The 27,760-nt window shown below is 38.2% G+C and overlaps 2 protein-coding genes across 2 annotated transcripts; one reads left to right on the forward strand and one right to left on the reverse strand.

Moving 5' to 3' along the window:
- Positions 1–16,430: 16,430 nt before the first annotated feature.
- LOC135587750 (nuclear poly(A) polymerase 1-like) lies at positions 16,431–22,495 on the reverse strand. The gene is made up of 12 exons (XM_065079492.1): positions 21,646–22,495; positions 21,473–21,550; positions 21,280–21,387; positions 20,271–20,333; positions 20,011–20,172; positions 19,660–19,773; positions 19,457–19,519; positions 19,035–19,364; positions 18,540–18,704; positions 17,454–18,455; positions 17,022–17,098; positions 16,431–16,876 (listed from the first exon to the last, which is right to left on the reverse strand). Exons 1-12 carry the CDS (start codon positions 21,757–21,759, stop codon positions 16,831–16,833), a joined length of 2,322 nt encoding a protein of 773 aa, XP_064935564.1. The 5' UTR covers positions 21,760–22,495; the 3' UTR covers positions 16,431–16,830.
- A 994-nt stretch (positions 22,496–23,489) lies between these two features.
- On the forward strand, positions 23,490–27,071 carry LOC103974221 (fructose-bisphosphate aldolase 1, chloroplastic). The gene is made up of 6 exons (XM_009388988.3): positions 23,490–23,736; positions 24,601–24,870; positions 24,988–25,097; positions 25,204–25,294; positions 25,968–26,237; positions 26,522–27,071. The coding sequence occupies exons 1-6, from the start codon at positions 23,578–23,580 to the stop codon at positions 26,798–26,800; spliced, it is 1,179 nt and encodes a 392-aa protein (XP_009387263.2). The 5' UTR covers positions 23,490–23,577; the 3' UTR covers positions 26,801–27,071.
- The last annotated feature ends 689 nt before the right edge of the window (positions 27,072–27,760 follow it).

Consider the following 27,760-nt stretch of genomic DNA (forward strand, 5'->3'; position numbering starts at 1 on the left):
TTAATGGGATCACCTCCCAATCCTAACTTAATCTATATGCTAACTATGACAATTAAGATATCAATATTGTAGATCGTGTTCCGGTGCATCAATCGTTTCTTCCAACGAGCTTCCAGCGAACATCCAACGAACCCTCGGCGATGCTCTGACGGACTTCCGGCAAACTCTTGGACTTGCAACGATCCACTTGGCGAGTTCTAACGAGCTTCTTTGGCAAGCTCCTGGACTTCTCATATTTGTTCCTGCAAAACCTCCAACGACCGTTCGGACTTCCATTGAACTCTCGAACCCCCAACGTGATCATGGTCTTGACTCCAGCATAACTCCTGTTGTATGTCTTACTTCCATCGTAGTTAATCCTGCACACTTATCTCAACATATGGATTAGATAACAAATGACAATTGACTTCATCATCAAAATCTGATATTCAACACTTTATAGGTATGTTTTTTAGGTCAATTCCATAATCCTTTAAAGTGTGATAATACTCTGATACCGATTGTTAGGATCAAGAGCAGCACTAAGAGGGGGGGGGGGTGAATTAGTGCAGTGGAAAACTTTCTCGATTTCAATAGTCTACATTTCGATTAGAACCGATTCTGACAAAAATCGTTTCATAAGCAGTTTAACTTGAAAGCGTATGTGAGTGTAGAGAAGGCAGTAAGAAGTTAACGTAGCTTGCAGTAATGAAACTTGCACAAATTGAAAAGCAAACCAAAATTTAGAGTGATTCGGTCTTTGTGACCTACATCCACTTTCGGATTCCTCCTCCGTTGAGGTCACCAGCGTCCACTAAAGGCCTTCCTTCAATAGGCGAAGACCAACCACCTCTTATAGCACTTTCTTCTTTTCACGGGTTTAGGAGAGAACTCTTACAAGTCTCACACCTCTCTAGTAAGATCTCAAAACTTAGAAAGGGAGGAGGAGAACTCTAGCACTTATTTACAACACTTTTACACCCCAACAACTCAAGATAATCTCAATGCTTTCGTGCCCTTTCATGCAAAAAAGAGTGGGGTTTTTATAGGCCCCAATGGCTTCAAAAATAGAGCCAAAAAGTATATAATCTCATATTTTTGGGGTCCTGGCGGTACTACCGCTTGACACCTGACACTTGGCGGTACTATCGCTCGGTCTAGGTCATACCACCGCTTGACAGAGCTCGAAGACCGAGCTCTAGCAGTACCACCGCCTGACAAGGGCGGTACCTGTTGAATCTTGTATTTTGATAATGAAACCAATTGATAATTGTGTTTATGTTTTAATCTGCGTTTTGAGTGACGCAGGATGCTTCGATCAGGATGAGACAATTAAAGCAGGAAAAATCATGTTGTGCCGGAGGAACATGTTAGAAGATTGGACGTTAGGCCGGTGGATTGGTCGACGTATTTACAGAAGGCTTCGGGTCGTGGACTCGGGCATCGAGCCAAGAAGAGCGGGTATTGCGCCAAGGATATCGGAGTTACGGAGTCAACTGGCCGATTGGGCAATAGGCCGCAAGAGAGGACGATGCGCCGAAGAATCGGACGAAGCATCAAGGGACCAATGACATGCCGGACAACTTGGTTAATTGCTTAGGAATAATTGTCTCGATCGAAGTTTTATTTTAAGTGTATAGGATTAACTACGATGAAAGTAAGACATGCAGTAGGAGTTGAGCCGGAGTCAAAGACTATGATCACATTGGGAATTCGAGAGCTCGACGGAAGTTCGGACGGTCGTCGGAGGTTTTGTGGGAACAAATCCGAGAAGTCCAGGAGCTTGCCAAAGAAGCTTGTCGGAACTTGCCAAGTGGATCGTCGCAAGTCCAGGAGTTTGCCGGAAGCCCGCAGGAGCATCATCGAGGGTTCATCGGATGATCGACGGAAGCTCGTCGGAAGAAGCAATTGACGCACCGAAGCAAGTTGCAGTAAATGTCTTAAGAAATTCATAGTTAGCACGATGATTAAGTTAGAAATGGGAGGTGATCCCATTAACTTAATCTTGGGGCAATTGGGCTCTTCCAAATTAGGTCGAATGGATCAGCCCATTCGGATCCAGATTACTTGGCCAAAGGTGGCACCGCTTGGGTCGGCGGTGGCACCGCCCAGGGCTCAGTCTCCAAGCTCTGGCTGGGTGGTGCAACCGCCTCTGACAGAGGTACAACCGCTTGAGCTCGGTCTCCGAGCTCTGGCTGGGCGGTGCAATCGCCCCAGTCAGGCGGTGGCACCACCTGAGCTCGGTCTCCGAGCTCTGGCAAAAGGTGCAACCGCCCCTAACAAGAGGTGACACCGCCCAGAGGCTCAGTCTTCGAGCTCTGCCAGGCGATGCAACCGCCCCAGCCAAGCGGTACAACCGCCAAACCCCGAAATTTCGGGAATTGACAGTTTTAAGCTCAAAATTCAAACTGGGTTGGGGCCTATAAATACCCCATCCTTTAAGTAATGAAAGAGCAATCAAAACCACCGAAATCTTGATCTTACTCTGTGATTTTTAGAGCTCAAAAATGTTGTATGAGTTAAAAGTTCTCCTTCCTCTTTTCTTCCAAGTTTTGATCTGTCAAGAGAGGAAAGAAAATTCTATACGGGTTGTCTCCTAAGCCTGTCAAAAAGAGTGAAACTATAAAAAGGTGATTGGCCTTCGCCTATTGAAGGAAGGCCTCTGGTTGACGTCGGTGACCTCGTCGGTGGAGGAAGCCAAAAGGGGATGTAGGTCAAGATTGACCGAACCACTATAAATCTCGGTTTGCATTTACTTTGAGCATATTATCTTTACTGCAAACCTCCTCAATAGCTTACTGCCTTCTACGCATTTACGATCGTGTTTTAAAGTTCAGTATTTTCTGAATCGATGTTTAGATGTAAATCAGTTTTATCATACGAACATCATATTTCAGTTTACGCTTACATTCTAATTTCCATCATAACTGCAAACTACCTTCATAGACTTGCTTTAACTACAGCTTGCTTGATCACAAGTTAAAGTGATTTACGAATCGGCTTTTCTACCGAAATCGCTCTTATCGTACGAACGCAGTTTTAATCGTCGAAAGTTTTCCGCTGCACTAATTCACTACCCCCACCCCACCCACCCTCTTAGTGCTCTTGATCCGGACAATTGGTATCAGAGCCGGGTATTTCTCATTTCGGATTTACACCCGAGAGAAATGGCTCTTCGTGGCTTTCAAGAGGGCTTATCGGTTGTTCGTCCACCGTTATTTAACGGATTGGACTACACTTATTAGAAAACTCAAATGAGAGTTTTCTTAATTTTTATGAATTTAGATTTATGAAATATTGTTGAAAACGGTTGTCAACTTCCCTCTAAACCGATGAACGAATGGTCGAATTTGGAGAAGAAGTATTTTTCTCTAAACTCAAAGGCTATGAATGCCTTATTTTGCGCTTTGGACAAAAATGAGTTCAATATGATTTCTACATGTGAAACAACATTTGATATTTGGCGAACACTTGAAATCACGCACGAGAGAACTAGTAGAGTCAAAGACTCGAAAGTTAACATTTTATTGCATAATTTTGAGCTTTTTCGAATGCAACCAAGCGAGACTATAGGTGACATGTACACCCGTTTCATAGATATCGTCAAAAATCTAAGAGCTCTTAGTAAATTTTTTTCGGATTTTGAACTCGTAAACAAGATTTTACGTTCTCTTTCTAAGAAGTGGGATTCAAAAGTAACTACAATACAAGAAGCTAAAAACATAAACAACTTACCACTTGAAGAACTAATTGGTTCGTTGATGACATATGAAATGGTGCACAATGCACATGATGAACATGATGAACAAAACAACCTTCCAAAGAATAGGAAGGATTTGGAATCCCGGACAAATGAATACCACTTGAGCGATGACTCAAGTGATGAGGACAATGATGAACTTGAACTTCGAACACTAAATCTTAATAAGTTTATTAAACAAAAATCTAAAATAAAGAATGAACTTGAATGGAGGAAGAGGCCAAAGAAGAGGAAGGCAACCAAGGATGAATCAAGAACTTCCAAAGGTGAAATGGCGAATTGGGCTTTGACGGGCTTCGACTACAAGGTAAGTAACTCAACTCTCTTGAATTATTATGAAATTACTTGAAGTCCTTCATGAGTGCTTAATTTAGATAGTAGGAATAGGAAATAAATAAATTATTTTTTAAAAATTATATCATGTTTTTCTTTTTAACATCTTTGAAAAATTAAAAATTTGATAATGAAAAGTATATTGCTAAGGTTTCATGCATGTTATGTTTGGAAATGTTGAATAATGTATTTAACATTAGGGATGATAATATAATATGTGATAATGCTTAGGATTAATCCAAGCAAGTGTATCTTGATGATTTTATATCATGCATGAGTTTTTGAAGTAAATGTTGATTTAAAACTCTCATTTTAGATTAATATGTTTTTGGTCTAATCGTTTCTATGACGAATTAAGATGACATTCTCATGACATATTAATATGACATAGTGCATGTACATCTATGTAAGAATTTCTTGATAGTCTTTTGATGACAGATGTGATATCATGATGTGTTTGGTCTTAACGGCTTCATGATGAAACTTATGTTTCGATTTTAAATGATGATACATGCTTTCACAAAAGACTTGAATACCCTCACATGAAATCAATTGTATGAAATAGAAATAATTTTCTATCCTATTGAGATTAATGAATTTATTTTACCAATCTTGTGAATCTCATTAAGAAAATAAATGAGTGTATCATGCATTTGGTCTTAATGGTTTCTCTTTAACATACTTTTTGAAATCATACTTAATGATGAATATCAAGATATTAAAAGGATGTTATCATGGAATCATGCTTGATGATTTGTTTTTTACCTTTCCGTCTTAAATATTGACACTTGTTTTATTAAAGGTAAAGGCATGCTTATAAGAAGCAAATCACATGAATAGAAATTTATAAAAACGAAATGTGATCCTCTATCTTATCGTCTTTTCAATAAATCTATGTTTGTCATGTATGAATTTATTGAATGAGACTTTGAGGATGATTTCGGATTTTATAAATGCTTGATTCATACTTATGACATGAGACACATTTTAAATATGAATTATGTTCAATGCTTTAATCATGTTACATCTCCTTAATTCATTTTGTTCTCCTACATTTATTTACCAAAAAGGAGAATCTTCTAAATGAATGAAATGATACAAATGAATCACTTATTGATATATCTATTTGAAATATCTTTTTAATGTGATGTTGATATTTTTAGATGCCTATTGGAATTCATGACATGAGATAATTGAATCCTTGACTTACTCTTTATATGGCTTGAAAATGGAGGTTTAAAATCTTGCTTGATGAGTTGTTTTATAAGATTTTGCCTTTATGTCTTGAACTTTCATGCTTATCTTGATTTAGCATATAAAGACTAAGGCATGCTTAGATGAAAAAGAATCACTAAAAAAAATACTTTACCCATCTAATCGAGATTAATGATTTCATGATATTTTGTGAATCTCGAAATTGATTTTGCTAACTTGATTAAGAGTTTCAAGTTAACGATTTGATTTAAATGAGTTTTATCTAAATCATAATCTTGATCTTGCAAAATTGGAATCATACATAATATCTTTTAGCATTCATGAATTAATACTCACAATATGAAAGTATTGGTATTCATGACTTAAATTTGATTGAAACATTACATGCTTAAATTAATCATTCTCCTATGTTTCAAAAATTCTTTAAATGCCTTATGTGATGACTGAAAATTAATTTACTTTATGATGAATCACGAATCATGACTTGATCTATGATATCGATATATTTTAATCATGATCCTTGGTTATATAATTCTTTTGCTCTATTAAAAGGATTTGTCGAATGAATCATGTCCTTGAATTTTCTTGATATCATGACATGATTTTGTAATATGGCCTGTATAATGATTAAAATTTTTTGGCCATTGATTTCTCCCTTCTTTTCGGTAATGACATAGGTGGAGAAAAATTGCTAACTCAAGGCAAATGCTGGCTAGCTTGTACTCTTCCCTTCTTTTCGACAAAAACAAAGGAGGAGAAATATATGAATTGATACTATGAATGTCATATTTGAATGAGAAATATATGAATTAATGCTATAAGTGCCATATTTGAATTTGAATTATGTTAAGATATCAAGAACTTGCATCGTAATTTTACTTGATGATATCTTGCCATGTGATGAAATGCTACGATTCGTTGCTAAAATGATGCATGGAATACTTATGCTTTTTATGTGATGTATTGCATATGATATGAATCATGATTAAAATTATCTTAATTTGAATTTAAGGTTTATCTCAATTATGGAATTTTGAAATAAGAATGATTACTCACCTTTGTCATGATTTAGAAATTGACATAAAGGGTCTTCCCTTCTTTAGAAAGGGTCTTCCCTTCTTTTTGACAATGACTAAGGGGGAGATAGCTAGCGTGCACAATTCAAGAAGAAAGCAAAAATTACACTTCTTAAAAGAGAAGAAATTGCTATCTTGAACATCATCAAGAATTGCTAGCTTGAAACATCAAGAAAATGCAAAAATGTTCTATCTTGCCTATCTCAAGATGCTAAACATGCTAAACTTGCATTTTGCAACGAAAACAAAATTGCGAGCTCAAACATTGCAAAGGAAGCAAAAATTTGCTAGCTTGCAAACTTGCATATTTTAAGAAGCAAGAGTTACTCTCTTGAACATCTCTAAATTGCTAGCTTGCATGTTCGAAAATGTTATAATATTGCTAGCTTGCATGATGTAGAACTTGCTATCTTAAACATTACCAAAAGTGCTATCTTGTATGCTGTAAAACTTGCATATCTAAAACTTGATAGCTTCAATGTTCTAAGCATGATGTAATACTTGCTAAATTTTCTAGCTTCAAAACTGCATGATGATAAAACTTGATATTATATTTTTCATGTAATGAGTTGAACTAATATTACAAACATAAAGAATAGTTGTACTTCTCTTTTTGTTGATGACAAAGGGGGAGAAGTATGTTGATGACATGACATGTTATGCATAAGTTTATGATGACGTGTTGCAAGTATTCATGATGAATATTGCAATGACTTGAATTCAGTTTGAATTCAAGGTTCTATCGATATGGCATATTGATAGGAGGAGTTTGTTTAAACTCTGGGAGTTAAGTTTAACTCCGTCGTCAATTGGTTGTCATCATCAAAAAGGGGGAGATTGTTGAATCTTGTATTTTAATAATGAAACCAATTGATAATTGTGTTTATGTTTTAATCTACGTTTTGAGTTATGCAGGATGCTTCGATCAGGATGAGACAATTAAAGCAGGAAAAATCATGTTGTGCCGGAGGAACATGTCAGAAGATTGGACGTCGAGCCGGTGGATCGATCAACGTATTGACAGAAGACTTTGGGTCGTGGACTCGGGCATCGGGCCAAGAAGAGCGGGTATTGCGCTAAGGATATCGGAGTTGCGGAGTCAACTGACCGATTGGGCAATAGGCCGCAATAGAGGACGATGCGCCAAAGAATCGGACGAAGCATCGAGGGACCAATAAAATGCCGGACAACTTGGTTAATTGCTTAGGAATAATTGTCTCGATCGAAGTTTTGTTTTAAGTGTGTAGGATTAACTACGATGAAAGAAAGACATGCAGTAGGAGTTGAGTCGGAGTCAAAGACTATGATCACGTTGGGAGTTCGAGAGCTCGACAGAAGTTCGGACGGTCATTGGAGGTTCTACGGGAACAAATCCGAGAAGTCCAGGAGCTTGCCAAAGAAGCTCCTTGGAACTTGCCAAGTGGATCGTCGCAAGTCCAGGAGTTTGCCGGAAGTCCGCAGGAGCATCACCGAGGGTTCATCGAATGATCGACGGAAGCTCGCCGGAAGAAATGATTGGCACACCGGAGCAAGTTGCAGTAAATGTCTTAAGAAATTCATAGTTAGCACGATGATTAAGTTAGAAATTGGAGGTGGTCCCATTAACTTAATCTTGGGGCAATTGGGCCCTTGACAAACCCAAATTGGGCCGAATGGATCAGCCCATTCGGACTCAAATTACTTGGCCAGAGGTGGCACCGCCTGAGTCGGCGATGGCACCACCCAGGGCTCAGTCTCCGAGCTTTGGCTGGGCAATGCAACCGCCTCTGACAGAGGTGCAACCGCCTGAGCTCGGTCTCCGAGCTCTGGCTGGGCGGTGCAACCGCCCCAGTCAGGCGGTGGCACCGCCTGAGCTCGATCTCCGAGCTCTAGCAAGAGGTGCAACCGCCCCTGACAAGAGGTGACACCGCCCAGAGGCTCAGTCTTCGAGCTCTGCCAGGCGATGCAACCGCCAGACCCTAGAATTCCGGGAATTGATAGTTTTGAGCTCGGAATTCAAACTGGGTTGGGGCCTATAAATACCCCACCCTTTCAGCAATGAAAGAGCAACCAAAACCACCGAAATCCTTATCTTACTCTGTGATTTTTAGAGCTCAAAAGTGTTGTATGAGTTAAAAGTTCTCCTTCCTCTTTTCTTCCAAGTTTTGATCTGTCAAGAGAGGAAAGAAAATTTTATACGAGTTGTCTCCTAAGCCCTTCAAAAGGAGTGAAACTGTAAAAAGGTTGTTGGCCTTCGCCTATAGAAGGAAGGCCTCTAGTGGACGTCAGTGACCTCGTCGGTGGAGGAAGTCAAAAGTGGATGTAGGTCAAGATTGACATAACCACTATAAATCTCGTTTTGCATTTACTTTGAGCATATTATCTTTACTGCAAACCTCCTCAATAGCTTACTGCCTTCTACTCATTTACGATCGTGTTTTAAAGTTCAGTATTTTCTGAATCGGTGTTTAGATGTAAATCAGTTTTATCGTACGAACATCATATTTCAGTTTACGCTTACATTCTAATTTCCATTATAACTGCAAACTGCCTTCATAGACTTTCTTTAACTACATCTTGCTTGATCAGAAGTTAAAGTGATTTACGAATCGGCTTTTCTACCGAAATCGCTCTTATCGTACGAACGCAGTTTTAATCGTCGAAAGTTTTCCGCTGCACTAATTCACTACCCCCACCCCACCCCCCCTCTTAGTGCTCTTGATCCTGACAATTGGTATCAGAGCCGGGTATTTCTCATTTCGGATTTACACCCGAGAGAAATGGCTCTTCGTGGCTTTCAAGAGGGCTTATCGGTTGTTCGTCCACCGTTGTTTAACGGATTGGACTACACTTATTAGAAAACTCAAATGAGAGTTTTCTTAATTTTTATGAATTTAGATTTATGAAATATTGTTGAAAACGGTTGTCAACTTCCCTCTAAACCGATGAACGAATTGTCGGATTTGGAGAAGAAGTATTTTTCTCTAAACGTAAAGGCTATGAATGCCTTATTTTGCGCTTTGGACAAAAATGAGTTCAATCGGATTTCTACATGTGAAACAGCATTTGATATTTGGCGAACACTTAAAATTACGCACGAGAGAACTAGTAGAGTCAAAGACTCGAAGGTTAACATTTTATTGCATAATTTTGAGCTTTTTCGAATGCAACCAAGCGAGACTATAGGCGACATGTACACCTGTTTCACAGATATCGTCAAAAATCTAAGAGCTCTTGGTAAATTTTTTTCGGATTTTGAACTCGTAAACAAGATTTTACGTTCTCTTTCTAAGAAGTGGGATTCAAAAGTAACTACAATACAAGAAGCTAAAAACCTAAACAACTTACCACTTGAAGAACTAATTGGTTCGTTGATGACATATGAAATGGTGTACAATGTACATGATGAACATGATGAACAAAACAACCTTCCAAAGAATAGGAAGGATTTGGAATCCCGGACAAATGAATACCACTTGAGCGATGACTCAAGTGATGAGGACAATGATGAACTTGAACTTCGAACACTAAATCTTAATAAGTTTATTAAACAAAAATCTAAAATAAAGAATGAACTTGAATGGAGGAAGAGGCCAAAGAAGAGGAAGGCAACCAAGGATGAATCAAGAACTTCCAAAGGTGAAATGGTGAATTGGGCTTTGATGGGCTTCGACTTCAAGGTAAGTAACTCAACTCTCTTGAATTATTTTGAAATTACTTGAAGTCCTTCATGAGTGCTTAATTTAGATAGTAGGAATTAGAAATAAATAAATTTGTTTTTCAAAAATTATATCATGTTTTTCTTTTTAGCATCTTTGAAAAATTAAAATTTTGATCATGAAAAGTATATTGCTAAGGTTTCATGCATGTTATGTTTGGAAATGTTGAATGATGTATTTAACATTAGGGATGATAATATGATATGTGATAATGCTTAGGATTAATCCATGCATGTGTATCTTGATGATTTTATATCATGCATGAGTTTTTGAAGTAAATGTTGATTTAAAACTCTCATTTTAGATTAATATGTTTTTGGTCTAATCGTTTCTATGACGAATTAAGATGACATTCTCATGACATATTAATATGACATAGTGCATGTACATCTATGTAAGAATTTCTTGATAGTCTTTTGATGACAGATGTGATATCATGATGTGTTTGGTCTTAACGGCTTCATGATGAAACTTATGTTTCGATTTTAAATGATGATACATGTTTTCACAAAAGACTTTATTACCCTCGCATGAAATCAATTATATGAAATGGAAATAATTTTCTATCCTATTGAGATTAATGAATTTATTTTACCAATCTTGTGAATCTCATGAATATTTTGAAAATAAATGAGTGTATCATGCATTTGGTCTTAATGATTTCTCTTTAACATACTTTTTGAAATCATACTTGATGATGAATATCAAGATATTAAAAGGATGTTATCATGGAATCATGCTTGATGATTTATTTTTACCTTTCCATCTTAAATATTGACACTTGTTTTATTAAAGGTAAAGGCATACTTATAAGAAGCAAATCACATGAATAGAAATTTATAAAAACGAAATGTGATCCTCTATCTTATCGTCTTTTCAATAAACCTATGCTTGTCATGTATGAATTTATTGAATGAGACTTTGAGGATGATTTCGGATTTTATAAATGCTTGATTCATACTTATGACATGAGACACATTTTAAATATGAATTATGTTCAATGCTTTAATCATGTTACATCTCCTTAATTCATTTTGTTCTCCTACATTTATTTACCAAAGAGGAGAATCTTCTAAATGAATGAAATGATACAAATGAATCACTTATTGATATATCTTTTTGAAATATCATTTTAATGTGATGTTGATATTTTTAGATGCCTATTGGAATTCATGACATGAGATAATTGAATCCTTGACTTACTCTTTATATGGCTTGAAAATGGAGGTTTAAAATCTTGCTTGATGAGTTGTTTTATAAGATTTTGCCTTTATGTCTTGAACTTTCATGCTTATCTTGATTTAGCATATAAAGACTAAGACATGCTTAGATGAAAAAGAATCACTTAAAAAAATGCTTTTCCCATTTGATCGAGATTAATGATTTCATGATATTTTGTGAATCTCAAAATTGATTTTGATAACTTGATTAAGAGTTTCAAGTTAACGATTTGATTTGAATGAGTTTTATCTAAATCATAATCTTGATCTTGTAAAATTGGAATCACAAATAATATCTTTTGGCATTCATGAATTGATACTCACAATATGAAAGTATTGGTATTCATGACTTAAATTTGATTGAAACATTACATGCTTAAATTAATCATTCTCCTATGTTTCAAAAATTCTTTAAATGTCTTATGTGATGACTGAAAATTAATTTACTTTATGATGAATCACAAATCATGACTTGATCTATGATATCGATATATTTTAATCATGATCCTTGGTTATATAATTCTTTTGCTCTATTAAAAGGATTTGTCGAATGAATCATGTCCTTGAATTTTCTTGATATCATGACATGATTTTGTAATATGGCCTGTATAATGATTAAAATTTTTTGGCCATTGATTTCTCCCTTCTTTTCGGTAATGACATAGGTGGAGAAAGATTGCTAGCCCAGGCAAATGCTGGCTAGCTTTTACTCTTCCCTTCTTTTCGACAAAAACAAAGGGGGAGAAATATATGAATTGATACTATGAATGTCATATTTGAATGAGAAATATATGAATTAATGCTATAAGTACCATATTTGAATTTGAATTATGTTAAGATATCAAGAACTTGCATCGTAATTTTACTTGATGATATCTTGCCATGTGATGAAATGCTACGATTCGTTGCTAAAATGATGCATGGAATACTTATGCTTTTTATGTGATGTATTGCATATGATATGAATCATGATTAAAATTGCCTTAATTTGAATTTAAGGTTTATCTCAATTATGGAATTTTGAAATAAGAATGATTACTCACCTTTGTCATGATTTAGAAATTGACATAAAGGGTCTTCCCTTCTTTAGAAAGGGTCTTCCCTTCTTTTTGACAATGACTAAGGGGGAGATAGCTAGCGTGCACAATTCAAGAAGAAAGCAAAAATTACACTTCTCAAAAGAGAAGAAATTGCTATCTTGAACATCATCAAGAATTGCTAGCTTGAAACATCAAGAAAATGCAAAAATATTCTATCTTGCCTATCTCAAGATGCTAAACATGCTAAACTTGCATTTTGCAACGAAAACTAAATTGCGAGTTCAAACATTGCAAAGGAAGCAAAAATTTGCTAGCTTGCAAACTTGTATATTTCAAGAAGCAAGAGTTACTCTCTTGAACATCTCTAAATTGCTAGCTTGCATGTTCTAAAATGTTATAATATTGCTAGCTTGCATGATGTAGAACTTGCTATCTTGAACATTACCAAAAGTGCTATCTTGTATGCTGTAAAACTTGCATATCTAAAACTTGATAGCTTCAATGTTCTAAGCATGATGTAATATTTGCTAAATTTTCTAGCTTCAAAACTGCATGATGATAAAACTTGATATTATATTTTTCATGTAATGAGTTAAACTAATATTACAAACATAAAGAATAGTTGTACTTCTCCTTTTTGTTGATGACAAAGGGGGAGAAGTATGTTGATGGCATGACATGTTATGCATAAGTTTATGATGACGTGTTGCAAATATTCATGATGAATATTGCAATGACTTGAATTCAGTTTGAATTCAAGGTTCTATCGATATGGCATATTGATAGGAGGAGTTTGTTTAAACTCTGGGAGTTAAGTTTAACTCCGTCATCAATTGGTTGTCATCATCAAAAAGGGGGAGATTGTTGAATCTTGTATTTTGATAATGAAACCAACTGATAATTGTGTTAATATTTTAATCTACGTTTTGAGTGATGCCGGATGCTTCGATCAGGATGAGACAATTAAAGCAGGAAAAATCATGTTGTGCCGGAGGAACATGTTAGAAGATTGGACGTCGGGCCGGTGGATCGGTCGACGTATCGATAGAAGACTTTGGATCGTGGACTCGGGCATCGGGCCAAGAAGAGCGGGTATTGCGCTAAGGATATCGGAGTTGCGGAGTCAACTGGCCGATTGAGCAATAGGCCGCAAGAGAGGACGATGCGCCAAAGAATCGGACGAAGCGTAGAGGGACCAATGAAATGCCGGACAACTTGGTTAATTGCTTAGGAATAATTGTTTCGATCGAAGTTTTGTTTTAAGTGTGTAGGATTAACTACGATGAAAGTAAGACATGCAGCAGGAGTTGAGTCGGAGTCAAAGACTATGATCACGTTGGGAGTTCGAGAGCTCGACAGAAGTTCGGACGGTCGTTGGAGGTTCTGCGGGAACAAATCCGAGAAGTCCAGGAGCTTGCCAAAGAAGCTCGTCGGAACTTGCCAAGTGGATCGTCGCAAGTCCAGGAGTTTGCCGAAAGTCCGCAGGAGCATCACCGAGGGTTCATCGGATGATCGACGGAAGCTCGCCGGAAGCTCGCCGGAAGAAACGATTGACACACCGGAGCAAGTTGCAGTAAATGTCTTAAGAAATTCGTAGTTAGCACGATGATTAAGTTAGAAATTGGAGGTGGTCCCATTAACTTAATCTTGGGGCAATTGGGCCTTTGACAGACCCAAATTGGGTCGAATGGATCAGCCCTTTCGGACTCAAATTACTTGGCCAGAGGTGGCACCGCCTGAGTCAGCGATGGCACCACCCAGGGCTCAGTCTCCGAGCTTTAGCTGGGCAGTGCAACCGCCTGAGCTCGGTCTCCGAGCTCTGGCTGGACGGTGCAACCGCCCCAGTCAGGCGGTGGCACCGCTTGAGCTCGGTCTTCGAGCTCTAGCAGGAGGTACAATCGCCCCTGACAAGAGGTGACACCGCCCAGAGGCTCAGTCTTCGAGCTCTGCCAGGCGGTGCAACCGCCAGACCCTAGAATTTCGGGAATTGATAGTTTTGAGCTCGGAATTCAAACTGGGTTGGGGCCTATAAATACCCCACCCTTTTAGCAATGAAAGAGCAACCAAAACCACCAAAATCCTGATCTTACTCTGTGATTTTTAGAGCTCAAAAGTGTTGTATTAGTTAAAAGTTCTCCTTCCTCTTTTCTTCCAAGTTTTGATCTGTCAAGAGAGGAAAGAAAATTCTGTAAGGGTTGTCTCCTAAGCCCGTCAAAAGGAGTGAAACTGTAAAAAGGTGGTTGGCCTTCGCCTATTGAAGGAAGGCCTCTAGTGGACGTCGATGACCTCGTCGGTGGAGGAAGCCAAAAGTAGATGTAGGTCAAGATTAAGCCCAAACCAGGAATTCAGCATCTTGGTTGGGCCTTGACTCCGGCCCAAACCAGTCCAACTCGAGCCCAGTTGGCCCCTAACAGAGTTGATGGGATTACCTCCCAAATCAACTCTAATTATTGTTCTAACTACGATTAAGGCAAGCATGGTCCGGTACGTCAATTCTTCACTCGGCGATCTTCCGGCGAACTCCCCACCAACTCTCTGCTAGTCTTTCGGTGTGCTTCCGGCGATCTCTCGACGAGCTTTCGATGAGTCTTCCAACGTGCTTCCAGTGATCTCACGATGAACTCTCGACGAGCTCCCGGTATATCATCTGAGTCATCGACTCCGGCTCATCGTCTGCATTACGCTTTACTACTATCGTAGTTGATCCTGTACACTTATCTCAACACATGGATTAGATCAAATAATTTACCAATTGATTTCATCATCAAAATCCAAGATTTAACAAGAAAGTGAGTTAAAAAGGGGGAAAGAATCCTTGAGGAAAAAATTGTAGTCTCTCTTGAAGAGTAGAGTCCCTTCTTCCTAGTATTTAGAAAATTCTTCTAGAGGGAGAAGAGAGATATAGGTCTAAAAGAGAGGTGTAAAGGTTCTCTCTTGAGCCTGTCAAAAGGAGAATAGAGTTGTAAGAAGGTGGTTGGTCTACGCCTATTGAAGGAAGACCATTAGTGGATGCTGGTAGCCTCGACGGAAGAGGAATCGGGAGTAGATGTAGGTCACGACGACCGAACCACTATAAAACTTGGTTTGTATTTCTGTGCTTGCTATTTTCCCTTACTGCAAACTGCCTTACTTGCTTACTGTTCTTACTACCTTACGAAAACACTTTCAAGTTAACATCTCTCTGAAATGGTTTTTGTCGAAATAAGTTTTAATCGAATGAAAGATTTTTCAAAACTGACGTTTTTATCCGCTGTACTAATTCATCCCCCCACCTCCCCCCTAGTGCCGATTCGATCCTAACAATTCCTCTCATAATACCAAGAGTGGATGATCATACTCAATTACTTTAGTAAGGTTGATTGTCATTCCCAATAACCGGCTATACTAGACCCAGAAATTCCAAACCTATAAATCTAATAATCAAATAAGATATGCATGGTATCTTACTATCGACAATTTTTTTTAATATATTACACGTTACCCGGTATAAAAAAAATTTATGTCGAGACAAACTCGACAAAATCTCATCTTATTCTCTTGTTAGTGTCAAGAGATCAACATATTAATTAACAGATCATCAGGTTTTGTTACTTCTTACTGATTTATTTTAAATGAGACCGATGGAGGGTTTCTTCTTCCTCATTTTATTATTATAAATGAGAGCGAGACAGAGAGAGACTGTGCGCTGTGTTCCTCATTGCGACCGGTGACCCACTCATCAAAGGACCAGAAAAGCTGTGATACCGCTGGCCCAAACAGGATGTTTATAATCTCAACCAAAAGGAATCGGCAACAAAACGTACCACAACCGCATGAACTAATAACTTTCGACGTATAATATACAAATCCGAAAAGTGTGAATCACCCTACGCAGAACTAACTAGCGAGCACAAGGAAATTGATTGTGACATCTCCCAATTTACCAACATCAATTAATTTACACTAAACCACTTCATTTTCTATCATCAGCTAGAAAAGGTTTCACCACCAAACGAAGAAAAGATTCATTTTAGAAAAAGAGGACAAACAAATAACCCTCCCACCCTCTTCAAGAATCTAAAACATCTGATGGAATCAACTGTACTTAGACGTGGGCAACATCTCCCGAGTCAAGCATAATAATCTTCATCTCCTAAATCAATACTTATCAATCTATCCACATTCTACAACTGTTGTCACAGTATTAACTATATAAACCAACTCTTTAAAAGTGCTATTCCACATGCTTCATGGCAGAAACACTTCGCCTACTTGATTACAAGCAAACAAACAAACCGGAGCTGCTAGCAACAGCCAAATAACTCAGCCAACACACAGGAACATGGCAAAAGTCTGATCTTGATATTGCGCATTGGTAATATTACAATAGGTTTCGAGGCTTGCCGAATACTCGAATAAAGATGGACAGCATAATCATCATGTAGTCTTCGGAATTAGTTCTTCCGGTGGCCGTCTCATGTCTCCCGGGGGAGTCACAAATGGATCTTCATTGACCTTCGGAGAGTAGAATCATGATCTCTCTCCAGCAGATTTCACCACCGTAGACAACCTCAACCTGCATAGGGTTCAGCTTTAAACATCCAAATGCAAGAGAATAGCCATACATCACAATCGATTGACATGGCAGGACGATCGACTAGCAGATTTGTAGTTGTAGTGGATCAATTTCAACCTTGGCAAACAAACAAGTCAATTATTACCTTAGGGGCTTGCGTTGTGTATTGGCTGTTGAAGCAGGAGCTCCTCCCAGATATGGAGCAGAAAGCTCTGAAGATTTCTGAATCAACAAATTCATGGAATCAGTACTGATTCAATCACATTATGAAACAAAATGTTTTCTTATAGAAAAAAAAAATCTAACTGATAAAGTTGGCTAACTCTAAATATACATTTTAAAAAAAGAATCTGATGGTTGTGATCGACTTTAATTCATTGATAAAATTGCCCTAATGAACATGTGCTACATCACATGTTTTAATGCTTATGGCACATTTGCATGTTCCGACGCAATAACTTACAGAATTCTGTATAGCAATAACCCTTCCAAAAAATTTAACGGGATAAAATTATCTTCTGGTATAACAAAATATCTCAGAAAACACAAGCAAAGAAAAAAGATTGAAAACAAGGACCTCAAGCTCTTCTACGCCTCCATTCTTTGTGTTGCTGCCATAAGAACTTCCAAGTTGCGTAATGGCATCTTTGACAGCAGAAGACTCCACAGAGTGGCCACCAACAGGACCTCCGAAACCCTTATCATGGCCCTGAGATTCAAAGTATTCAAGCTCATCAAGTCCCTCCGGCAGAGCAGCAAGGTTGCTAGGTGGCACACTAGTTATTTTACTGATTGCCAATGTCTCAGCTTCTTTAGAGCAAAAAATAGATTCGCCGTTGTCAACTTCAGTAACAGGGCCAACTGAAGCAGCAATGGCAGCTGAAGTTTCAGGTCGTTTAAATGAATGATCTGCCTGAAACTCTGAACCAGTAGCAAAGCTATCTGTTGTGACATCCATGCATTTTCTCTTTCTTGATTCATCAGGCACATCTAAGACCCCATTGGCAAATGAAGACGGCGTTCCCATTTCAGATGGCTTCAATATATGATCAACCAGATTATTCATATTAGCAGCATTGCTGTCTGTCCTATTATCTAATTGTTTTCCCTTTCTTGATTCACTGGAAGATTCAACGATCGGATCACAAGAAGCACCTTTTCCTTCCATTTGCTTCCTGTCAGTAGATGCATCTGCCACATGAGATACATTCCCAGCAGGTTTTCCAGCATGAACCATATCAGAAACCTTTCTTCCAGAGACAGCATGACCGTCCACCCCTGCAACTTTAGGAGGACGAGAAGGCCGTACACCTCCAGGAAAAACAAACAATGGAACATTTCTGCGTTTTCTGTGAGAAACTTGGATCTCCATTCCAGGTTTCCACAAAGTATACATGCTTACAGAGTTCTTAAAATCATCCACCGTTCCCCTTATGTCAAATTGCTCACTCTCTTGTACTGGAACTCCTTGTTTTCTTTGCAGACCCATGAAGTAACAGCAGTGAAATGGTCTCGATTTGTCTGAGAAATCACGTGGGCAAGGATGACAGTGAAGCATGCCAAATGTGTGCCTTTCAATCTGTAAAGGGATCAAGACAGAAAGGTCCAATGAAGTCCCAAGTTGCTTGAAGGAATTGAAAGATGTAGAAATAGTTCACTTAACCTTTAGTGTCAGTGTGCGAAGTCGAGATTCTACCCAACCTTTCCACTTCCTAAGATCGGATTCATTGTCTGCAGTGATATCTATCTCAAGATAATTCTTGTAGGCTTCAAAGAAGGGATAGGGCTCGAAAAGGGTGTCCCAGTCAGCTTTGTTTGCCTCCATTGCCTGAGCACATTTACCACCACAATGAACAATGAAAAAGAAAGATCACAGCATGGATTTAGTTAAATATCAGATGTGCAGTCAACAATGGGAAGAATCAATACCCTACAAGTTTGCCGAAACAGTATGAAAATCTACAGTTTCTTACAGACCTCCATCAGATTTCCGAATTAACGAAAATTGAGATAGGTGAAGGAAAAAATTGCATGTCAAGAACCTTCGGTGATAGCTTACAGAGGAAACAAAGAATATTGAGACTATGATAGCAAAACTCATGCTTGTTATGCTCATCATATGTACAATGATACGAGGAAATAAGGTGATACAATGCACCTCGCAGATCTCGTTTCCACGCTGGAACTCTTCAGTCATCACACGCAATGTAGATGATGACACATTGTAGCTAGAATTCATACAAGGATAAGCAGGTGTTATAATGGGCATCTGGTGAAGTCTGTCTCTGAAATTTCTTCTAGGATCCCAAATAGGAAGCCCAAGAGTACCCTCTTGAATTTCACAAAGCATCACAGGATTTGGCCATCGCCATTGAGTGTAGACCCGGAAAAAGCGAGAAACCAACATGCTTGGCAGTGCATTTGGGTACAATTGACATATACGAGCAACGAGCAATGCCCAGTTTATACCACCAAGGAACCCTGCAACCTGAACATGAAGGCAAGATCAAGAAACAAAGATTTAATATATGACAAATGCAAATAAATGCAGGAAAACTCGGTAGCACACAAGATTCATACATTCGAGTAAACACCACGGCGCTTGGCCCAAAACCTCATGCAACGCAAGGTTGTGCGAAAATTCTGGATCAGACAAAATCAAATTATCAAAAAAATTACATAATTCATAAAATAGGAAATTTTGTAGATTGTTATTTTATTGCATGCTCTATCTAAATTACTAGTGAAATTTAAATGTGGAGGACTATAATGAGATCAAGGACCTGAATATTTGGTACCAAGCGTAAAATTTGATCAGTGACTCTACACCCATTTAAACTACGAACAGTCTGCTCATCAGCATTTTGTAATATAGAGTCCTGTGAGATGTCCAGGTCCTGAAACAATGCAATCAAAGTGGAACTGTAAAACATTTTAGTACTTTAGTACCCAAAAGCACGTCTAAGCAGCTTTTAGCCAAAATGATATATCTTGGAATACGCATGTCTAAGCAATGACTGTTACATCAATAAACCTGAATCTTCCGTACAATAATGTTGCAGACTAACAAAGTAAAGCAAGACAGCTTAATTAGTCAAATCATGGAAATGCCTAACAAAGAGAAGCAAACTTACTTCAGGTATGACCCAAAGTGATAGTTTAGCATAAAGAAGATCAATGGAGACTCCACTAAACTTAAACCTCATCACAGGTACATGAGCATCTGGGACAGGATGCAGTTCTGTCACTTCTGGCATCTCAGACAACATATTATGCAGTTCTGTGAAGAAGTCTTCCTGCAAAAAAGTTCAAAGAATAGATTGTAACTGCAAATGATTATTTCTGAGATAAACAAAGACAGCATTCTGAATGATAAAAAAAAGCTTAATCATACTTCTCTAGTAGCATGTCTTGGACCCACACATAATGTGTCTATATCAGCACCAGGGCCATGCACCTCAAATTAATAAAAAAAAATAACAACACCCAACATTAGTACAAATAGCACAAAAAAAAAATTCAATTTTGGATGCTCAACCATTGGTGACAGGTGAGTCATATGAGAAGTAAATAAGCAACGATGACCATGAAAAAACAACTTTTTCACATGTTAACCAGGACACTTTATTAACAGCTTATAACATCTTCCCGAGTAAGACTGGTGCTCAGATGGCTTGTATAATTAACATGAAGTAGAAGCTGATGAATTTTGACAATGATGATGAATGGTAAATGATGGAAAATGAAAAAACCATGGTGTAACATTTAAGATGTTAAGAGAAGTGATATAATCTTGGCTAATAAAGCTAGATTAAGGGTTATATCAATCCCAATTAGTCAAGTTTATTCAATTTAAACCCATGGAATCTTAACTTACGGACTTATCATGCTTATTTGTCTTCCATTATGCTCAGTAAGTTGTAATAAGGTTCTGTGGTTGATGTTTGTTACTGCACCACAGACAAAATTGCTTTAGGAATGCCATAGTGACCTGAGACTTGATCTTTTTTTAATGCATAAACACATGTAGGGATGCTCAGAAGTTTTGAAACTATTGCTCAAATTTCTTAATGAGAGTCCACACAGAAACCAAATTTCAATAAAGTAGGCATACAACCAATTTTGTTTTGTTATCTTGTGCTGTCACAGGATCCTAGAGGAGCAATTCATATAAGGGTCGTTTGAAGAGAACAAAAACCAGTGAGTGAGCATGTATTTTCAGATTTCCTATTTAAATTTAAGAAAAGCAGTTGCAAATTATTTGATATTTATCAAATTTTACAAAAGTCAAACGTCACTACATTCACAGTGGTACAACATCAACAAGAGCAAATTATTAAGTTATTCAAGCCTCCGATGTGAATGCCTTTTATCAATGAGCAAAGAATGTTGAACGGATGTACCCCGAGTCTGTAAGAACCAAAAGTAAATATCTTGGCATTTGCTTCTTGGACAAACTGCTCATTGAATCCCTTGGCCCTGCTAACTTTCTTGACCCATATTTTCACAATCTGTCAAAATTCACATACCATGAGGTTCAGCTAAAAGAAGCAAACAGTGTAAGAATAACATGAAATAAAATCACAAATTTCCAACCTGGTCCAATCTTCCCAGAATCTCTTCCCTGGAAACAGCTTCTTCCTGGCTTTCATACAACCCAGCATCTGCAAGATACTGATAGAAAGGAAAGGTAGATTGCAATAACTCATTCATTTGAATAACGAATTTGAACAAAACAAAAAAGCACCAGTATGATTCAAAAATTCAACCTTTTCGAGCTCCTGTGTCTTGATCACATCATATTCAGTCGGCCCACTCCACGAGATTGGCTCGGTGACCCCAAGGTGCCCGTTACTCCGTTTAACTAATCCAGAGCTCTCCATGAATGATAAATAACTCTTCCTTTTCTTGTCTCGAGTCTATCAAGGTGAACTGTTTTGATGTTTCAAGTACAATGAAAATTACTAACTCGAATCAAAATCCCACACCTCTGGGTTCAAGTATAAGCTTATTCTTCTTTTCGTCTTCTTTCTTGGATATCAGGCATACAAACATCAAACGAGGAGAAAAATAAAACGACGAAAGTGGAGGAAGAGGACAAAAACTGAAGCACCATCCACAATTACTCGTTACAAACATCAAGAGCAAAAGAATCCATTCGGTTCGAGCAGAGGACTTATTTTACATAGTAGACCGAATCGAAAACCCTAAGAACATGAATGCACCCAATTATTGAATCTCCACAAGGATCTCGAACACCCTCGCTCCCTCTCTCTATTCCTCACAGACAAAACCAACAATCCGAATCCAAGCCCTAGAATCGAAGAGAGGGGGCCGATCCTGGGAGCGAACACTTGCCGCGATGGCGTCGCTTCTCGTGCTCTCACTCCGCCTTGATGGTTCGATCGGGAGAGCTGGCGAAGTCCAGCCTTCGTCTCGGTCGCGGGATTGGAGAACGAGGACGAAAAGAGAGGGGGGGGGGGCGTGGGGTGTGTGTGGGGGGGGCAAAGGAAAACCCTAATGAGATTGGGGAAACCTCATAGGACACGTTCGGTCTCCATCTCGAGCTTAATCGTAGTTAATAACCGACCTCTATCTCTCCGCCGTGTCCCGGGGGTGGGAGGAAAGGGTAGGGGTGGGGGGAAGAGGGAATTTAATAGCCGTGTGATCTTCTGGAATAGTTGTATCCATTTCGGACGGACGGGAGCTATTTGAGCTTTTTGAGCCGAACAAAAGGCCCAGTAGCTCATACCATCCAATTTATTCATGAAAGTAGACGTCTCAAATCGAACCGAAATCGATTGATTAATCGATTTATAATTTTAAGTATTTTATAATATATATATATATATATATAATAATAATAATAATAAATGGGATCGCTCCAATGGAACCGACATGATAAAATTTATGAAATTAAATCCATATCATTTATGAAATTATGAGATTGAAATTGAACTAACATTGTTATTATACTTTGATTTTAAGGATTTTAAATTTTTTTGAACATTTATACTAATTTAATTAATCGATTGAATTAGTTGAGAGTTATTGACAATAAATTTGATTGGACTAGTATTTTTTAAATTAAAATTAATTTAGTTCGAAACGATCAATCGAATTAAAAAAAGAGTATTCTTTCAAAATTAAACTATTCATGAATCCATTCAAACAGAAATTTTCGATTCAATTTGAACACCACTGCATCGAAGTGTGATTGGTGATGCAGTGAATCCGATCTAATTCTCAGCACTGATAGATACAGAGAGGTGTCATCATCACATGATAGTCCAAGTTCAAAAAAAGATGACATTATCTTAGAACAGGCTGCTCGGGGTGGGTTGGTGCACCAAACTCCTCCCCAACCTAACAGAGAAGAGGAAGATGGGAATTAAATTCCAATATTAAATCATAAATTCCAATATAAATCAATTAAACCCGGTTTATTAAAACCTGCCCTCCGCGGTTCACGGAATTGACATCCGATTCGCTTTCCCAGTTTGGTAAGGAAACTCGAGAAACGGATGGAAAACTTCATAAGGGTAGATGGGTAATTTAGTGTGACTCGATCCAAAATATTTGGCTTCGACCGTGGTGACGCTGGGCGGCGAACACGATGAAAGACTACCCTTCTATATATGCATAGTGAGTGGGTGAATCGTTCGATCAAGGGGCGATCACCGGGGGAGAGAGAAAGGTAGATGGCGTCGTTGAAACTGAGCGCTCCATCGAGCCAATGGATCGCAGGTGAGAGGTCGTTGGACCGGCGGAGCCGTATCCTCACAGCAGCGCCACGGCGGCGGGTGGCCGTGGGGCCTATCAGGGCCGGTTCGTACACCGACGAGCTCGTCCAGACCGCCGTGAGTCATTAACCCTCTATATTTTTTTCTGATCTCGCCCATTTCACTGGTTCGTGGTGCTTGTGACCCGATCCCTCCACTTTGAATCCAAAAAAGAGCCTTATTGGATCGGAAAAGATCGCTTTTTTGTCCTTCTGTTGATCTCTTCTGACCTTCTGACCCTTTTTGTTGAAATTTTATGGATTCGGCTTCTTTTCCATTAATCTGTTGAACTTGTTCGATCTTGTTGTCTTTATCGATCTTTGATACGAAAGATAACGTTTTTTGTGATTTTATTCATTTTTACTGTTCCGTAGAAATCAAAAGGGAACAAAAAAGATATTCTTGTTTTTGTTATGCTGGTGAGTCATAAATGAAATTATTTTCTCATAATTGTTATTTTGACACTCCTTGAGATGATCCCGGGCTTGATCAATTTGTGTCGTCATCACGGGCTTGTTCAATTTTTGTGTTTGTAATGGTACTAGATTTGAATAGCACAGCAGGTTTGACACTTTCTGAGTAGTAGTACTGAATATGAAGTTGGTTTGGTCCACAGAAAATCTAATCGCGGCGTGTTAAAGATTTCTAGTTTTGTGCTACCTTTCCTGATTGGCTGTAGCATATCTTTTCCTGCTCAATTTGTCATCATTTTCATGTTAAGCAGTACTTTAGCAAACAAGATGGCACTGGCAGATTGAGATTGTATACAAGGTTAAGACCAATGAAACGGGAAGTTATCTAATCATTAGCATGGCGTTATGCTTTTTGTTGAAAGGATTCTATATGTTTTTTATTCTCTAGAAATTTACTGCTTCGTCGAGGCATGGAATTCTTGCTATTGATGAATGAACAAAGATGCTGGTTGAATTTTTTTTTTTTCAGAAAGTCATTGCTTCTCCTGGGCGTGGGATTCTTGCAATCGATGAATCAAATGCTACGTGTGGGAAGAGGCTTGCTTCGATTGGCCTGGACAATACGGAGGCAAATCGGCAAGCCTACAGGCAGCTTTTGTTGACAACACCTGGCTTAGGCGAATATATCTCTGGGGCTATTCTTTTCGAGGAAACACTTTACCAGTCGACCACTGATGGGAAGAAGTTTGTGGATTGCTTACGCCAAGAGAAAATAATGCCCGGCATAAAGGTTGATAAGGTAATTATCACTGGAATTTGTGGACATAGTACAATGTCAACTTCCGACAGTAGATTTGGAGAATCTGTACTGATTTATTTGTATGAAATGTTATTGTTTCTCTTTTTTTCTCCCAAGGGTTTGGTTCCATTACCTGGATCAAACAATGAATCTTGGTGCCAAGGATTGGATGGATTGGCCTCAAGATGTGCTGAATATTACAAGCAAGGAGCACGCTTTGCCAAGTGGTGGGTTTAAATCCCTGGCTGGGACTGCAAATGCTTCTTGGTTTCATCATGCATCTAAGTATAATTGCTAATTTGGTCATGTCTTAACATTTGCCAAAAACTTCAGGCGGACAGTTGTCAGCATTCCTTGTGGTCCTTCTGCCTTGGCTGTAAAGGAAGCTGCATGGGGTCTTGCTCGGTATGCTGCCATTGCTCAGGTACTTCAAGCATCCTCAAGATGAGCCAAATCTTCATGTAAAACTTTTAGAACCGAACATAAGGGTCATTTGCTCTTATGTCAGAGTTCTAATGATGAAAAAAATACAACAGAGGCATCTCATGCTTGCTTGTAGATCTAAGCCTTTGAGCAAACTCCACATATTGTTCCTAAACATTCAGAAAGATAAGAGTTGAATCTCTAGATCTGATAAATCATGTACCCACATGTAGTTTTGATCATATGCATATCTAGGTTACTTTGGCGAAGTGATGATCTCATGTAGAGATTGTGATATAACTTCTGAAGAGCTGTTGGTGTTCCTTGATTGCAGAACAAAAGGATGAAGACAACACAAAGGACTTACTAAAGGAAAGGAGCAAAAAAAAGTGAAATTAATTTAGGTCAAGAAATTAGTGAACATGAATTACGAATCATTTTTATTTGTTCATACTGTGATATGATATGCTTATTGTCGGGGTGCCAACTAAAAATGCCAAATTTACTGAATTACTTCCTTACATCAAACTCAGAATCATGCATGAATTAGATGGCACTAAGACTTAATTTCCATTTAATTATTCATTTTTGTAGGATTGAAATAGCAGCTTTATCATATTTAGTTGATTTTAATACACAGCTTGATAATTGTTGTCATTCTTGTGACGTTTTAGGACAATGGTCTTGTCCCAATAGTGGAGCCCGAAATTCTCCTTGACGGTGACCACCCGATTGAAAGAACACTTGAAGTAGCAGAAAAGGTTTGGGCAGAGGTGTTCTACTATCTAGCTGAAAACAATGTGGTGTTTGAGGGAATCCTGCTAAAGCCAAGTATGGTAACCCCGGGTGCTGAACACAAGGAAAAGGCATCTCCAGAGATGATTGCAAAATATACACTTAAGATGCTAAACAGAAGGGTACCACCTGCGGTTCCTGGAATAATGGTATGCTCCAAAACATGTCATTGAATGCTCATTCTTTCTGATTGATCATTTTTTGGGCATAAGCATTGTGCCATTGCTAATTCTTGCATCTCACGGACACAAGTCACGATCAATAAATAATCTCAACAAGAGTATATTATCACTTGGCTTTATTTCCAAACATGACAATGGTCTAATATACCTAGATTTATTGGTTTCACAATAATGAATGGAAATAAGTGATGCTAACACCATCGAAAAAAATATTCAGAATGATGATTACTTTTCTTTTTTTCTTTTTGCAGTTTCTGTCGGGAGGGCAGTCTGAAATGGAGGCAACCCTCAATCTGAATGCGATGAACCAGGCTCCCAATCCATGGCATGTATCCTTCTCTTATGCTCGAGCTCTTCAAAACACAGTCTTGAAAACATGGCAGGGCCGTCCGGAGAATGTTGTGGCATCACAGAAAGCACTCTTGGATCGTGCAAAGGCTAATTCCCTTGCACAGCTCGGTCGTTATTCTGCCAAGGGGGAGAGTGAGGAAGCCAAGACAGGAATGTTTCAGAAGGGTTATACTTACTAAAGAGGTGCTAAACTGCTAATCACCTCTTTTTAGTTTCTGGCTTTGGCTTAATTGGTTCTTAAGTATTAAGTATCCATTTTGTGTTTTGTGGACTCGATGTTTTGGTTAGAAACTTGGAGGAGCAGAATAAGTATAAGAATAATGCAATTGGCACAGTAGTGATGAACTAGAAGAAAATATTCCATCCATGACTATTGGCTTGTGTGAAACAATTTGTATTCAGAGACATTATGTTGCCCACAAAATCCCAAAGATGTTGCAAATTGAACCATTTTCTCTGGCCCTAATTTTTATAAGTTGTTGATGTTTGTTTGATGGCGTTCAAATTCATGTTACGCATTTCAAGTCTTCAACATGATTAGAATAATCATCGATCAAGGATTAATTGTGTTGTTAGTTTCTAATAGACATGATTAGGGTGGGTGTTGGAAAATCTCTCTCATATTTGGTACGCAGCAAGAAATCATAGAAAAAAGGAAAATATATGAGAAGAATAGAAAAACTCAACATCGTAACTTGTAATGTTGATACCATTTATAGAGGGGTCAGCCGAAGATTTTGACCTTAACATTTATTTGGTCTTAACTTCTATCTTAATTAAGATTCACAAACTAAAATCTCATTTAATTACAAATTTTAAATTAATATTTCAACGTAGGGTATGGATTTTCACTTGTATTAATTCTCGACTCCTTTTGCCTGAGCAGATATCAATTACTCGTCCTAAATTGAGGATTCAAAGGTCTCTTCCATGCCATGTTAATTAGCTTAGATAATAATGAATCTTATTTTCCAACATTTAGCCTTCCAGAAATTTGAGGGGAAAAAAGAAATCCTAACTAGTTTAGTTGGTAAAAACCATATCGTATCAGTCTTGAAATTGATCGATCTGCATGACTTAATTATTTGACAAAGCAAACAACAATTCCATCCGCAAAAGAACAGTCAAATATCTGCACA

This window comes from Musa acuminata, chromosome BXJ1-8 (genome assembly GCF_036884655.1).
Source record: "Musa acuminata AAA Group cultivar baxijiao chromosome BXJ1-8, Cavendish_Baxijiao_AAA, whole genome shotgun sequence".
Classification (NCBI taxonomy): domain Eukaryota; kingdom Viridiplantae; phylum Streptophyta; class Magnoliopsida; order Zingiberales; family Musaceae; genus Musa; species Musa acuminata.